Genomic DNA, 14,996 nt, shown 5'->3' on the forward strand with positions numbered 1-14,996 from the left:
CTCAAATGATGTCAATTAGCCTATCAGAAGCTTCTAAAGCCATGACATCATTTTCTGGAATTTTCCAAGCTGTTTAAAGGCACAGACAACTTAGTGTATGTAAACTTCTGACCCACTGGAATTGTGATACAGTGAATTATAAGTGAAATAATCTGTCTGTAAACAATTGTTGGTAAAATTACTTGTGTCATGCACAAAGTAGATGTCCTAACCGACTTGCCAAAACTATAGTTTGTTAACAAGAAATGTGTGGAGTGGTTGAAAAACGAGTTTTAATGACTCCAACCTAAGTGTATGTAAACTTCCGTCTTCAACTGTACATACCACAAATGCACTACATGACCAAAAGTATGTGGACACCTACTCGTCGAATATCTCATTCCAAAATCATGGGCATTAATATGGAGTTGGTCCCTCCTTTGCTGCTATAACAGCCTCCACTCTTCTGGGAAGGCTTTCCACTTGATGTTGGAACATTGCTGCAGGGACTTGCTTCCATTCGGGGACTTGCTTCCATTCAGCCACAAGAGCATTGGGGAGGTCGGGCACTGATGTTGGGCATTTAGGCCTGGCTCGCAGACGGCGTTCCAATTCAACCCAAAGGTGTTCGATGGGGTTGAGGTCAGTGCTCTGTGCAAGCCAGTCAAGCTTTTCCACACCGATCTCAACAAAGGGGCATTGTCATGCTGAAACAGGAAAGGGCCTTCCCCAAACTGTTGCCACAAAGTTGGAAGCACAGCATCGTCTAGAATGTATGCTGTAGCGTTAAGATTTCCCTTCACTGGAACTAAGGGGCCTAGCCCGAACCATGAAAAATAACCCCAGACCATTATTCCTCTTCCACCAAACTTTACAGTTGGTTCTATGCATTTGGACAGGTAGCGTTCTCCTGGCATCCACCACACCCAGATTTGTCTGTCGGACTGCCAGATGGTAAGCATGATTCATCACTCCAGAGAACGCATTTCCGGTGCTCCAGAGTCCAATGGTGGCGAGCATTACACCACTCCAGCCAATGCTTGGTATTGCACATGGTGATCTGAGGCTTGTGTGTGGCTGCTCGGCCATGGAAACCCATTTCATGAACCTCCTGACAAATAGTTATTGTGCTGACTTTGCTTCCAGAGGCAGTTTGGAACTCTGTAGTGAGTGTTGCAACCGAGGACAGACAATTTTTACGCACTACACGTTTCAGCACAGTCCCGTTCTGTGAGCTTGTGTGGCCTACCACTTTTCGGGCTGAGCCATTGTTGCTCCTAGATGTTCCCACTTCATAATAACAGCACTTACAGTTGACTGGGGCAGCTCTAGCAGGGCAGAAATGTAATGAACTGACTTGTTGGAAAGGTGGCATCCTATGACGATTCCATGTTGAAAGTCACTGAGCTCTTCAGTAAGGCCATTCTACTGCCAATGTTTGTCTATGGAGATCACATGGCTGTGCGCTCAATTTTATACACTTGTCAGAAATGGGTGTGGCTGAAATAGCCAAATCCACTCATTTGAAGGCATGTCCACATACCTTTGTCTATATAGTGTATGTACAAAGCATTTGACCATTTTGGACCTTTTAACATAAACATTAACACTAGTGTAGATGCATTACGACACTGAACAAAAATAGAAATGCAACAATTTGCAATCTTTCCTTACATTTTTATTTAACTAGGCAAGTCAGTTAAGAACCAATTCTTATTTACAATGATGGCCTAGGAACAGTGGGTTAACTGCCTTGTTCAGAGGCGGAATGACAGATTTTTACCTTGTCCGCTAATTGGTTTCGATCTAGCAACCTTTCGGTTACTGGCCCAATGCTTTAAACGCTAGGCTACCTGCCGCCCCAGTTACAGTTCATATAAGAAACTGAGTCAATTTAAATAAATTCATTAGGCCCTGACCTATGGATTTCACATGACTGGGAAGACAGATATATATCTGTTGCTCATAGATACGTCATGTAGAGCGACACATCTCCTTTCCATAAAATTGATCAGGCTGTTGATTGTGGCCTGTGGAATGTTGTCCCACAGCTCTTCAATGGCTATGCGTAGTTGCTGGATATTGGTGGGAACTGGAACACGCTGTCATACATGTAGATCCAGAACATCCCAAAAATGTTCAATGGGTGACATGTCTGGTGAGTATGCAGGCCATGGAAGAACTGGGACATTTTCAGCTTCCAGGAATTGTGTACAGATCCTTTCCACATGGGGCCGTGCATTATCATGCTGAAACATGAGGTGATGACAGCGGAATGTCATGACAATGGGCCTCAGGATCTCGTCATGGTATCTCTGTGCATTCCATTTGCCATTGATAAAATACAATTGTGTTCGTGGTCCGTAGCTTATGACTGCCCATACCATAACCTTACCACCACCATGGGGCACTGTTCACAATGTTGATATCAGCAAACCGCTCGCCCACACGACGCCATACATGCTGTCTGCCATCTACCCAGTACAGTTGAAACCGGGATTCATCAGTGAAGAGCACGCTTGTCCAGTGTGCCCGTGGCCATCAAAGGTGGGCATTTGCCCGCTGAAGTCGGTTACGACGCCGAACTGCAGCCAGGTCAAGTCCCTGGTGAGGATGACGAACACACATGAGCTTCCCTGAGCCGGTTTCTGACAGTTTGTGCAAAAATTATTCGGTTGTGCAAACCCACAGTTTCATCAGCTGTCTGGGTTGGCGACAATCCCGCAGGTGAAGAAGCCGGATGTGGAAGTCCTGGGCTAGAGTGGTTGCACGTGGTATGCGGTTGTGAGGCCGGTTGGACGTTCAGCCACATTTTCTAAAATGACGTTGGAAGCGGCTTATAGTAGAGAAATTAACACTAAATTCATGCCAAATGCACGCTCCCTCAAGACTTGAGACATCTCTGGCATTGTGTTGTATGACAAAACTACACATTTTAAAGTGGCCTTTTATTGTCCTCAGCACAAGGCGCACTTGTGTAATGCTGTTTAATAAGCTTTTTGATAAGCCAAACTGTCAGGTGGATGGATTATTTTAGCGAAGGAGAAATGCTCACTAACAGGGATGTAAACAAATTTCAGCACAACATTTGAGAGAAATAAGCTTTTTGGGCATATGAAAAATTCCTGGGATCTTTAATTTCAGCTCATGAAACATGGGACCAACACTTTACATGTTTGTCGCCTTCTGTTGTTCAATGGAGGAATGTCTGTGTGAACAAGAATAAGTGCAGCCAAATACATCAGATAGTGTGATATTTAACTCAGCCTTTGTTGTACAGCCACAGAGCCCTTGTCATGCGATCTGGAATCTGTGATCTAATCAGTGCACTTTGACCTCCTCAGGTGTTTCAGAAGTGCATTCTTAGAGATGTAGGCACAAAGTGCGTTGTAGACCTCACAAGCACTGCATCCCAAGTCAGACAGATTACACCAGAGCTCCCCCTCTCACCCAAAGTCCCTAAGGTAACAGATGCCCTATTACTAATCCCCTGTGTGTGGTGTGCCTATGGTCTGACCTGAGGCCTGTACTCATTGCTTATATAGTGCATTTGGAAAGTATTCAGATCTCTTGACTTTTTACACATTTTGTTACGCTACAGCCTTATTCTAAAATTGATTAAATTGTTATTTTTCCTCATCAATCTACACACAATTCCCCATAATCACAAAGCAAAAACATTGTATTTTCTTATTTTAGCAAATGTATAAAAAAATTATGAACTGAAATATCACATTTAGATAAGTATTCAGACCCTTTACTCAGTACTTTGTTGAAGCATCTTTCGCAGCGATTACAACCTCAAGTCTTCTTGGGTACTGAGGGGTGGCTTCCGTCTGGCCACTCTACCATAAAGGCCTGATTGGTGGAGTGATATAGAGATGGTTGTCCTTCTGGAAGATTCTCCCATCTCCACAGAAGAATTCTGGAGCTCTATCAGAATGACCATCGGGTTTTTGGTCACCTCCCTGACCAAGGCTCTTCTCCCCCGATTGCTCAGTTTGGCCAGGCGGCCAGCTCTAGGAAGAGTCTTGGTGGTTCCGAACTTCTTCCATTTAAGAGGAGGCCACTGTGTTCTTGGGGATCTTCAAAGCTGCAGAAATGTTTTTGTACCCTTCCCCAGATCTGTGCCTCGACACAATCCTGTCTCAAAGCTCTACGGACAATTCCTTCGACCTCATGGCTTGGTTTTTGCTCTGACATGCGCTGTCAACTGTAGACAGGTGTGTGCCTTTCCAAATCATGTCCAATCAATTTAATTTACCAAAGGTGGACTCCAATCAAGTTGTAGAAACATCTCAAGGATGTTGAATTGAAACGGGATGTACCTGAGCTCAATTTCGATTGTCATAGCAAAAGGTCTGAATACTTATGTAAATAAGGTTGTATTTTTATTCACTGCTTATCTAGGCCTCTAACACTAATTTGATCTGGGTCCTGGCTGTCTGTGCTTACAGCTTCATCAGCCTCTGAATCTGGTCTAAGCTTGGATCAAGAGCTTGCTTTTGATTGAATGTGCTTCTGAATACTGGTCTGACTGCCACTCAGTGCTGTGTTTTGCTATTGCTGCTGGAATGGCCTGGGGGCCAGAGGTTTGGTGTTTCTCCTGTTTTCTTCTCTCTCTCATGTTATCTCTGCATTTCAAAGAATTGGCTGATGTCTCATATAAAGATGTATGGTGTCTTTTGGTGTTGGAAAATATATGCTCTTGATTTCCAGTTCCCTTCCACTCTGAGATTACGGACTAATCATTCACACTGTGCAGTGTTCTTGCCTGGCTTTGTGAATGAATCTACATCTGATATTTTGTTCTCTTATCACACTCGTATCACATTGTGCTTGACTCTATTTCCCTTAGTGTTCTACGCATGCTCTCTTGGCTGCCATGGCTGGTCTCTTCACTGTAAATGAAAGTGTTAACTGAATTCAAAGTGCTGTTGTGCAATGATTTTATCCCCTAAACTGTCCTAGGAGAGTCAGGAGAACCAGGGTAAAGAAAAAAGTGTGCTCAACACCGATGAAAACAGATTTGACACTGTACCAAAGAGTCCCAGGGTAAGTCTTTCATCCCCATATTACCCATGTTCCTCAGTCTGAATACAGTATATACAGGTAACTGCCAAAATAAAGGAAACACCCACATCAAGTGTCTTAATAGGGCGTTGGGGCACCACGAGTGGCCAGAACAGCTTCAATGCGCCTTGGCATAGTATCTACAAGTGTCTGGAACTATATTGGAGGGATGCGACACCATTCTTCCATGAGAAATTCCATCATTTGGTGTTTTGTTTATGGTGGTCGTGGAAAACATTTCCGCGGGAACCGCTCCAAAATCTCCCATAAGTGTTCAGTTGGGTTGAGATCTGATGACTGAGACACACAGACACTCTTTAAACCCTCTACGCTCTTTTGAAACCCCTCTTTTAAAGTCACTGAGATCTCTTCTTCTAGCCATGGTAGCCAAAATAATGGTCAACTGACCCTAAGCATGATGGGATGTTTTAATTGTTTAATTAACACAGGAACCACACCTGTGTGGAAGCACCTGCTTTCATTATACGTTGTATTACTAAATTACTCAGTGATTCCTTTATTTTGGCAGTTAGCTGTATATTTTTTTTATGTTAATAGATATTTCCCTCCTTTTTTTCCAGGTCATGTATTATGTTATGGGACAGATATCCAATGAAAAGCCTCCATCGGGAAGAACAGACCAGTCGGAAGGCAGAGAGGGAACAGTGTCCCCCTCACAGGTGGCAAACACAAATACGCTTGACTCCCAGCAGCCAGAGTTACTAACAGCAGACGAGTCACCTCTAGTGGTGGAGTGCCAAGATTGTCCTCCTAAAACACAAAAGATAGCAGTTGGAGAAGATAGTGAGAAGGCGAGCCTCGTAGATGAGAATGACCTGAAGGATCCTGTTGAGAGTCAGAAAGAGGAGGTGGCTGAACCTGTGTGTTCTCCAATACCTGCAGAGAAGAAGGACTTACCTGCACCTACCGAATTGAGCACTCATCCTGCTAACAGTATACCATCATCTCCACCAGTACCAGTAATCCAGCCTATGACTATTATAGCTCAGGAGGGTTCAGGTAGTCCAGTGTCTCCTCCAGTAAAGAGTGTGAACCTGGATGACAGCCAGAGCCAGCAGGTAGTATTTAGGTCATCCAGAGGCAGAGCACCACGGTATGTAGAGGAGAGCAGCAGCCTGAGCCCTGAGCTCCCCGACGAGGAGGGCTCTCCTCCCCCTGAGAACATCTCCTTCATGATGATTACCAGCAACAGAGTGCAGGCTCTGTCCACCAGGCAGTACCAGGACATAGTAAGTAGTACCAACGGATCCGAGGTTCAGACCATCAAGGTGGGGAACAACACCACCACCAGCGTCAGCCAGGAGGAGCACTGTGGCTTCGACAGGAAGCCTGTGATCATCATATTCGACGAGCCCATGGACATCCGGTCGGCCTACAAGCGTATGTCCACCATCTTTGAGTGTGAGGAGGAGCTGGATGTGATGCTGCACCAGAAGAGCATCGAAGAGGAGAACGAGGAAGCAGAGAAGAATGTACCTCAGGTAAAGCCTAACACTGATCTCCAACAGGCAAACAAGACAGCAGTGACAGAAAACACTGCACGCGGTCACAGTAATACTCCTGCTGTGGTTGCGCAACAGACAAGTACATCAGAGTGCTCATCGCCAGAACAGTCTAAAACAGAGTCCTCAAATGGCAGCAAACCAGAGTCCAAAAATAAGTTCAAATTCAAGTTCCCCACCAAAAAGATGGCGGCCATCAGCCAAGCGATTCGCACTGGGACCAAAACAGGCAAGAAGACGCTCCAGGTAGTGGTCTATGAGGACGGGGAGGACGGACACATGAAGGAGACCAAGAGGTTTGAGATCAACAGCAGCAGCAAACCCCAAACTGACTCCAGTCACCTCACCACTGTGAATAACGTAATGTCATCAAGCACTTTCAACTGGTCAAACTCTAAACGCAGGACAGAGGCGATCTGTAAGAACACCTACGAGTCCAGAAACAGTTTAGATGAGACCATTAAAAAGCGGGAGATCACCTTGGAGAATATAAGCCCCTCTGCGCTTAAGATAGACTCCTGTGAAGAGTCTCCATCCACTGTGAAACTCAAACAAGAGAGGGAGGGCAATCCCTCCAAGAGGTCTGCCCCTCCACAGGTCTCTCAGTCCCTTAATCCTCAGAGTAAGAAGTCCAAACCACAACTTCCACAGCTTCCCAGACCGTCCATCACGAGCAGCTCCAAGAAACAGGTCTCTCTTAAAGTTGCTTCCCTCTAACTGCACTGGTGGCTGGGTCCCTCTGAGGGCTGGGCTGGTGGCTGGGTCCCTGGTAGATTCTCAACCTCTAACCAATAAAGATTAACATGTTTTTCAGGTGTTGCTGGGGATACAACTGGGATCTACCTCTGCTTATAAGCTGTCTTTGTGGTGTCAGCTGACATGATTGTTGTCCCTTGGGATCTGGGTTGCTATGATGTGTTTTTGTGGACTTTGAACAGTTAACTTTGTCTGGATCAAAGTGATAGGCTTTAAAATGACTGGCTTTATACTGTACTTGTGGTTCCGTTGTGCATGCTCTGCTCTCAGAGTTGGTGCAGGTTGGTCAGTGGTTCCCAAACTTGGAAAAAAGTTGTGTACCCATAACTTGACCCACTAGCTCCCTACATATATAAAATAAAATACAGGTGAACACAAAATCCACCATTACAGATAGTGTCTCAGGCTACGCCCTAGAGCTACCCCTGCTTGTACCCCAGTTTGGGAAACACAAACCTACAGTAAGCATGCTGTAATCTTGTTTCTGGATACAGGTTTTTCTTTGTTGTTGCTTCGGCTCTTAGGTGTTTTCACAATCCGTCCCTAAAATACAGTATAATTTGTGTTTCTTTTTGTCTGTTTGAATATTTACAGAATACCAGTGGCTCTCCTTCTTCAAGTCAGATGTCACTTTCTGCATCTGCAAAGTCCTGGCAGCAACCAGCCGGGTCAGCTGACAAACCAGGAGGAAAAGCTCAGAAGCTCCAGGGCAATCAGAAGCAGTTTCGACAGGTAGTTTTACTATAAGATGGCCTGGGTCAGGAAGTATTCGAGCAACCACTTTCATGATGTAGAGAAGTGCGTTCATGTAAAGCATTGGAAACTGTACAATTATAGGATGTTTGTTGAATCCATGCGTTCTCTGTCTTGTTCTCCTATGTCTTCAAGACCTTTTGACTTACTATATGTACCCTCTTCACCTCTATATGCTCCATGAGCATGCTCAGCATGTAACTTTCAGTCCCTTGGAGATGGAGACAAGGATAGAAGATTGCCAAGGATATATTCACTTCACTTTTTGAAGATCTCCTTGAATTAAGCATTTTCATTTTTTGCAAACAAATGCGATTCTCTAAACTTAAACTAAAGCAACTCAAATGATCCATCTAAATTCACCCTCTGTCAGCTGTCCATGTATTCTTTAACCCTCTTCATCTCACCCTGAGTAGCATGATATTTATGTCATAAACATTGCATGTGCGTGATGAGTTAGTGCATTGAATTGGTTAATTAGGGGGCATCATTAACCCTTTAGATCATTTCCTGACTTCATCCGTTTTACTGTGGTTGTTTATATTTTCAATTAATCATCTATTTTTTGTGTATTTTAGTGCCATCTGTTTGCTTTGTAACATTATGTTTATTTATCTTTGTATAATAACACTTCTTTTGCCTTTCTTGACATTCCATGTCTCCTGCCATCTTTGTTTCGCAGGCCATCAGAAGTACTAAGAAAGCAGGTGGGGATAGTAACCATTCTTTCCTTGCTTTACCTGCTTCTAAGATCCCAGCCTTTTGTCATAGCTCTGGAAAAAACACGTCATCCCCAGATCCTAACTCTGTGCCTAACCCTATTAAATCACATTCATCCTTCCCGTCCTCCTCACACAAGTCTTTCATCCCGTCCCTTAATCTGAGTCGTCTCATCCCTCCTAGCCCGTCTCTCAATGACAGACGTCAAAATCTTTCCCTCTCGTCTCAAACCCAAAATGGCCGACCCAGCCATTTCTCTTACTGCTCATCTTCCTCTTCCTCTTCCAACTCCCCCTCTTCCAACTCATCCTCTTTGTCCCCCACATCCACGTCCTCCACCTCATCCTCCCCTCCCTCCTCTCCCCGACTGCCATGAGTCAAGGTGCAAGGAGTATCCACTACATTGTACATATACCCAGCTTCACCGGTCACAAGATGCAATGTGGACACAGCAGCAAAACCACACACACACCAGCAGCTTCTTTATCCAAGGACATGTCATGATCTTTTTATATCTATATAAATTATAGTGGAGGGAAATGCTGTTTTCATGGCAACATAATACAATTGCAGGGCAGTCTTGTTTCTCTCCATACCTTCCATACGTTTTTGATCATGAACAGTTTGAAAAGAAAATACGTTGACCTGCTTTTCATTCAACACTCCCTTTGAGCAAGAGGACGTTTTTATTTCTGCCTCAGCTTTTGTATGATGATAGCCATATTAACAAGAGAACTACCTTGCATTACAAACGATCAACACAAAAAGGTGCAAACATTCTAGAGTTAATGCTAATGCAGTTTAGTGGTGCTGAAAATCTGGATTTTATTTTTATTGATGTGAGAAATCTTTGGTTTAATTGATGGTGTTGAATATAATGTATATTTTATTTGAATTTGAGTGACAGTTAATATACAGATTTGATCTAAAATAACAATTTATTATATAAAGAAATCAAATGATTTTGGCGATAGATGTAGTATATTACATCTAGCATCAATCATTCACTTGTCATCTGTCAGAGAATCTCTTCTATGCAATGATCTTAGATGTGTAGCGTGTGAGTGGAACTTTAAGGAAAAAAAGAGCTTGGTGATTTATTATGCTTCCTATGCACTGCCAAATCCTTTGAGCTAACAAGACAGCTACTGTACAATCAAAGTGATGTTTAGAGGCCTTTTACGGCAGTAGATGTGGTAAAATGCCAAAGTATTTGGTTTTACAGACCATGTATCTAAGACATGCACTGTGTGGATGTTGTAATGTTTTCCTTTGGGATGGCACCTACTTATTCTACCCAAATAGCTTACTGTGATACTCTTATATTCATATCAGTAACTGGTGTTTACATTCATACTTAGTGACAGAAGTTTACATACGAGTACATTTTAGAGATTTGACATGTATCTGTAATATTAGAGAACTATTGTGTTTACACAACTCATATTTAGTGTTCTCTGATTTTGTAAAGCTGTAAACCATGTTGTAAAACTGTATTGTAGAATGAAATACTTGTGAGGTTGAAAAACTAATAAAGGGCTTTCTGTTAGTGATTTGCTGTATGCTTCTGTTTGTTCATGTTATATTAATTTGTGTAATTGTATGAAAATATGTTTACTGGTGTAGGTATGGATGCAAAATCAGTTTGCGCTTCCTATTATTGCCCAACAGAGGGCAATGTACACATGCAATTTTACACAGGAAAGAGGGCAGCCAGACAGCAAAACTCAGGTTTGCGTACCAGTATTTTTCTAATTTTCAGAATAATTTACATAAAATAACTATACGTAAATGTAAAACAGATTTCAAACAGATTTGAAACAGTCCAAAATAAAATGTGTGACATTCTAAAAGAGCTGAAACAATAGAGCTTAAGTATGGTCTCTGATTAGGTCATGGATATTGCTCTGACAAAGAAATAAACATGACATAAAAACACATTTAGACTTTACATATATCTGTGAGAGAATGTCATTAACACATTTATCACAGATGGAAAAAAAACATGAGATATCTCATCCTTTTAATTAGTAAATTATTAGTAATTAGTTTCATTAAATGATAATTAGCTCATATGTAAATTCCAGACATAATGAATCCCAATGCCCATCTACGGTAATTAGCATATCATCATTCTGCATCATATTTAACACAGGAAAGTTGAAGAGAGTCCAGATTGTGAGATGCAACTCAGAGGGAGGGATGGCTGGTAATTAAAAAATAACTCATTTTAGCATCATAGGGTTAATTATGATATCTCCCAATGCATTATGGTAGAGCTATATCAACAGCACAAGTCTAGGAGGACATCCATAAACCAACAAGGAACTTTCTGTCAGTTAATCAAAGATGTGGCTCCCACATTTGCATTTCTAATTGGAATTACTGTAATGAGGGTGTGAATTAGTGCGCTTGCCAAATTAGCCAAGTAGAGTTCTGTAAGTAAAGTGGCTTGTAATACTAGAATTGTGAATTAGTTTGCCATGTTGTTAGATCTTCAGCAATGGTACAAGGCATGATAGAGGTGAAGTCAAGATGTTAACCCAGTAAGGATCTGTATTTACAAATACCAACATATCCAGTACTGCCAAGATTGACAATTAGCCTATCAAATCACACCATAGAGCAGTGGTCACTAACCCTGGTCCTGGAGTGTACAGGCTTTAATTCCAATCATCAAGGGCTTGATCATTAGTGGAATGAAGGAAAGTGTTAAAGTATTGTTGTTTGGCAGGAACAGAAGTCCACATATGACCCTGTAGCTCCCCAGGACAAGTGTTGGTGACCAGTGCTGTGTAAAGAAATGTTTCCTATGGTCGGTCACAGTCAATGGCCACCGTCTATTGTTGTGGCTAAAAATAGATTAGGGTAGAATGTGTTCAAATCTATTGTCTTCATTTTTAACACTGTTGCCCTAAATCAATAAAAGTGCATCACGTGAGTGGTGGCCTTTTTTGGTTCAAAGGGCTTTATTCAATCAATATCGCAGAAGTTCAGCTTTACAGCGTGATTGAGATTTAAAGGCAGTATTCCCGCGTTAGCAGAGACTGAATTCACGGTAAATGGTGCATATCTTGGCTCAATCGGAAATGACATATACATTTCTATAGCACAATCTGAAAGGTTTAAGCGATGCAGATTAAATAGAGCCCTTAGATGGGTCATCATAGCAAAGTTTAGTTGCTAAAGGGCGTATTCATTATGCAGATACTTTTGCAAGATGTTTCTTAAAATGGAAGCAAATGTGACACATTTTTCCAATATAAACTCTCGTTTTAGTTGCAAAACACAACTATTTGGACTAATGATTACACACCAGTACCGCAGAGAGCAACCAAACAATCATTTGTAACTTTATTATTTAGTTGCAGGCAGTGTTCTGGGGGGGGGGCGACGACGACGACACTAAGTTGTAGTGGGACACTTAACTAGATGAAGTGGGGCACTATTTTGTCATTAGAAATGCATTAGTGTCCCACTTCACCTGGCACATTAAAGTATCAATAAGATTTTGTAGAGGTTTATCGATAACACACAGTGTTTTTACAATTTTGTGTCAATGACCTTATAACTAGACCCTCTTCATGCTATTGGGAAATTAATTTGGGGACATTCCAAGCTCCTGGTGAAAATATAACTACAGGAGTCTGCACAGTTTTTACTTGATCCTGAAACACCACTATTATTCCCAAAATGCTGTCCCCTTTCACAAATTGAGTATCTTTTCTATCCTACGTTAGTGTCCTTCCTTTCCTACCCTTGTTATTTCCGTCCACTGTCATCCTATACGGTTTATGTGCTATTTAGACTCGATTTTGAAATGTTATGAACAACTAAAACAACATAATTCAATGTACAGTACTTTAGAATATCTAATGAAGGAAATTACATTTAAATTGATTAAAGGTTTATTTAGTGAATTTTTATAGCTTGAAAGGTCCCTATCCCACTATTCTAACACCATTCAGGGGAAGTGGGACAGTACTATCAATGTCAATTTCATAAAATATAAAAGCTATTTACATGAATGGTTATCAAATTTTAAAACATTATCAACTATTAATTCGTGTACCAAAAGCTAGATTGTTAAATTATAATTGACAGAATGACAGCCTGATCATTCTAGTGCAAGGTTTCATAGTACAGCGGGTTTTTTCATGATTTTCAACGGGTCACGCCATCTAAGAAACCTGAACACACACACACAAACACTACAGTAGTTCAGGTTTCTTAGATGGCGTGACCCGTTGAAAATCATGAAAAAACCAAACCAATTTTTTTCATGACAGAACACATGCAGCAACAACCCAATAACATTTGTTGTGGTTAGTTTGCTAAATGACCATAGTACAGTAACCTCATACACAAATGTGCCACGACACCTGATGACTTCACTTAAATCAATAATGAAAGTGGGTGCAATATACTCTAAGTCCAGAGGCTTTATGCAATTAATTTGAGGAGGGCACTGATGGTAAGCTCTGGCATATATAGCCATGTATTTTAGTTCAATAATAACTCCTACCTACTCATCATACTGTAGGTACCCTCTGTCTTTGTTCTTTTTTTATTCAACGGACTTTCCTCTTGTAGCCTAATTCCGTTATTACTGATTTGGTACATCCTTTGTTTGATTAGAGCTAGGTTCATTTTCAGATTACTATGAATCCCTGTACAGTGCTATATTTCTTCAAACCCAAGGGTCTCCTGTCCATAGTTACACATGGGTCCAGACAACAGGCATATCAAGGTTATTATTATACCTGTATGAAAAATGAAGGTTATTCAAAAGAAAACTATGTCAGTAGAAGATAATAGCATTGGGTACAGTACAGGATATCTAATATGACACAAACCATATTTATAAACCAAAAACTAAAATCAACAATGCACCAAGACTTACTTGGTTCCAGGTTTCCAAACTTCAACTTCTTTGGAAAAAAATGTACTATACATGATCAGCTCCCCAAAAGCGTTTCTGGCACACGACCTTGGCTGAGGCACTAATTCAATTGAGTGTTTTTGAGGGCATCACCTCGGGCTATTCACTCACCAGAGGGGCCAAGAGATAACTCCAGGCACTTGTCTGACAGCAAGCAATTTTCTATCACCATTAACTACTTTAATACTTCATTAACAATTAATTAAATCAAGTCTTTGAGGAATTATGTCTTAAAAGTAAGATCAAGAATAAAGACCATGTTCATTTTCAGAATCACCTGTATTCACCAAGTACTGTACATTTACACATACCCAGAATCACCTGTATTCACCAAGTACTGTACAATTAAGCATACCCAGAACTTGCTTCATTGTGAAGGTGCTGCCAGCAATAGACAATATACAAACAGAATAGACACAAGTCCACATAAACATCATACAGCATCGGTACAGGAAACATAACACTTGGGTTTAGGCTGATCGCAGTGGGAATATCTATCTATATAAACAGAGGGAGTCTACACAGTGCATATACAGTGTTGTGTGGAAGACCGGAGGTGTACATAATGAAAATTCAGTATAGTGCAGATAAGTATTTGAGGTCATTGATGACAAGGTGCAGTAGTGCAAAGTCACTTAATCCCCATGAGCCCGAGTTTCAGCACTGTCCCATGAATATCTAAAGAGGTATATTTGTGAGGGCCACAGCATGGGGGAAGAAACTGTTCAGGGAGGCAGGAATTGGTCATGATTGACCTAACCCGTCTGCCAAAGGGGAGTCTTTGAAAGATGGGGGGGTCTGGTATGGGTAGGAAAGGATTGTACCTGCATGCTTCCTTGTCCTGGAGCTCTGCAGGTCCTTGATGGTGGGCAGGTGACAGCCTATGAACTTCTTCGCAGACCGAATGATGCGCTGCAGTTTGCACTTGCAGCAGGCAGACCCAAACCAGATGAGGATTGACAATGACGGACATATAGAACCGAACCAGAATTGTCCAAGAGAGTTTGAGTTTCCTCAGCTGGCGCAGACAGTACATCCTCGGTCGAGCCTTCTTGGTCACCACTGTGATGTTGTCCTCCCAGTTGAGGTTGAGAGATTATGGTCCCCAGAAATTTAAATATGACTTGGCTGTGCTGACAGCTGAGCAACCAATCTCGAAAGGCGAGAGATGGTGGGGGGACATTTCCTGAAGTGTACCACCATCTCCACGGTTTTGACTATGTCGAGTTCTAGGTTGTTGCGACTGCACC

General features: G+C 41.9%; 1 protein-coding gene across 1 annotated transcript in view; it reads left to right on the plus strand.

Annotated features, from left to right (window-relative positions):
- LOC106599334 (sickle tail protein homolog) overlaps nucleotides 1-10,357 on the plus strand; it is a 54,367-nt gene extending 44,010 nt beyond the window's left edge. The window contains exons 17-21 of the mRNA XM_045716025.1: nucleotides 3,324-3,443; nucleotides 4,951-5,034; nucleotides 5,634-7,265; nucleotides 7,926-8,063; nucleotides 8,767-10,357. Coding sequence (XP_045571981.1) covers nucleotides 3,324-3,443; nucleotides 4,951-5,034; nucleotides 5,634-7,265; nucleotides 7,926-8,063; nucleotides 8,767-9,180 — 2,388 coding nt within the window. The 3' untranslated portion in view covers nucleotides 9,181-10,357. The remainder of the gene's footprint in view (nucleotides 1-3,323; nucleotides 3,444-4,950; nucleotides 5,035-5,633; nucleotides 7,266-7,925; nucleotides 8,064-8,766) is intronic.
- The last annotated feature ends 4,639 nt before the right edge of the window (nucleotides 10,358-14,996 follow it).

Source organism: Salmo salar, chromosome ssa03 (genome assembly GCF_905237065.1).
Source record: "Salmo salar chromosome ssa03, Ssal_v3.1, whole genome shotgun sequence".
In the NCBI taxonomy this organism is placed as follows: Eukaryota; Metazoa; Chordata; class Actinopteri; order Salmoniformes; family Salmonidae; genus Salmo; species Salmo salar.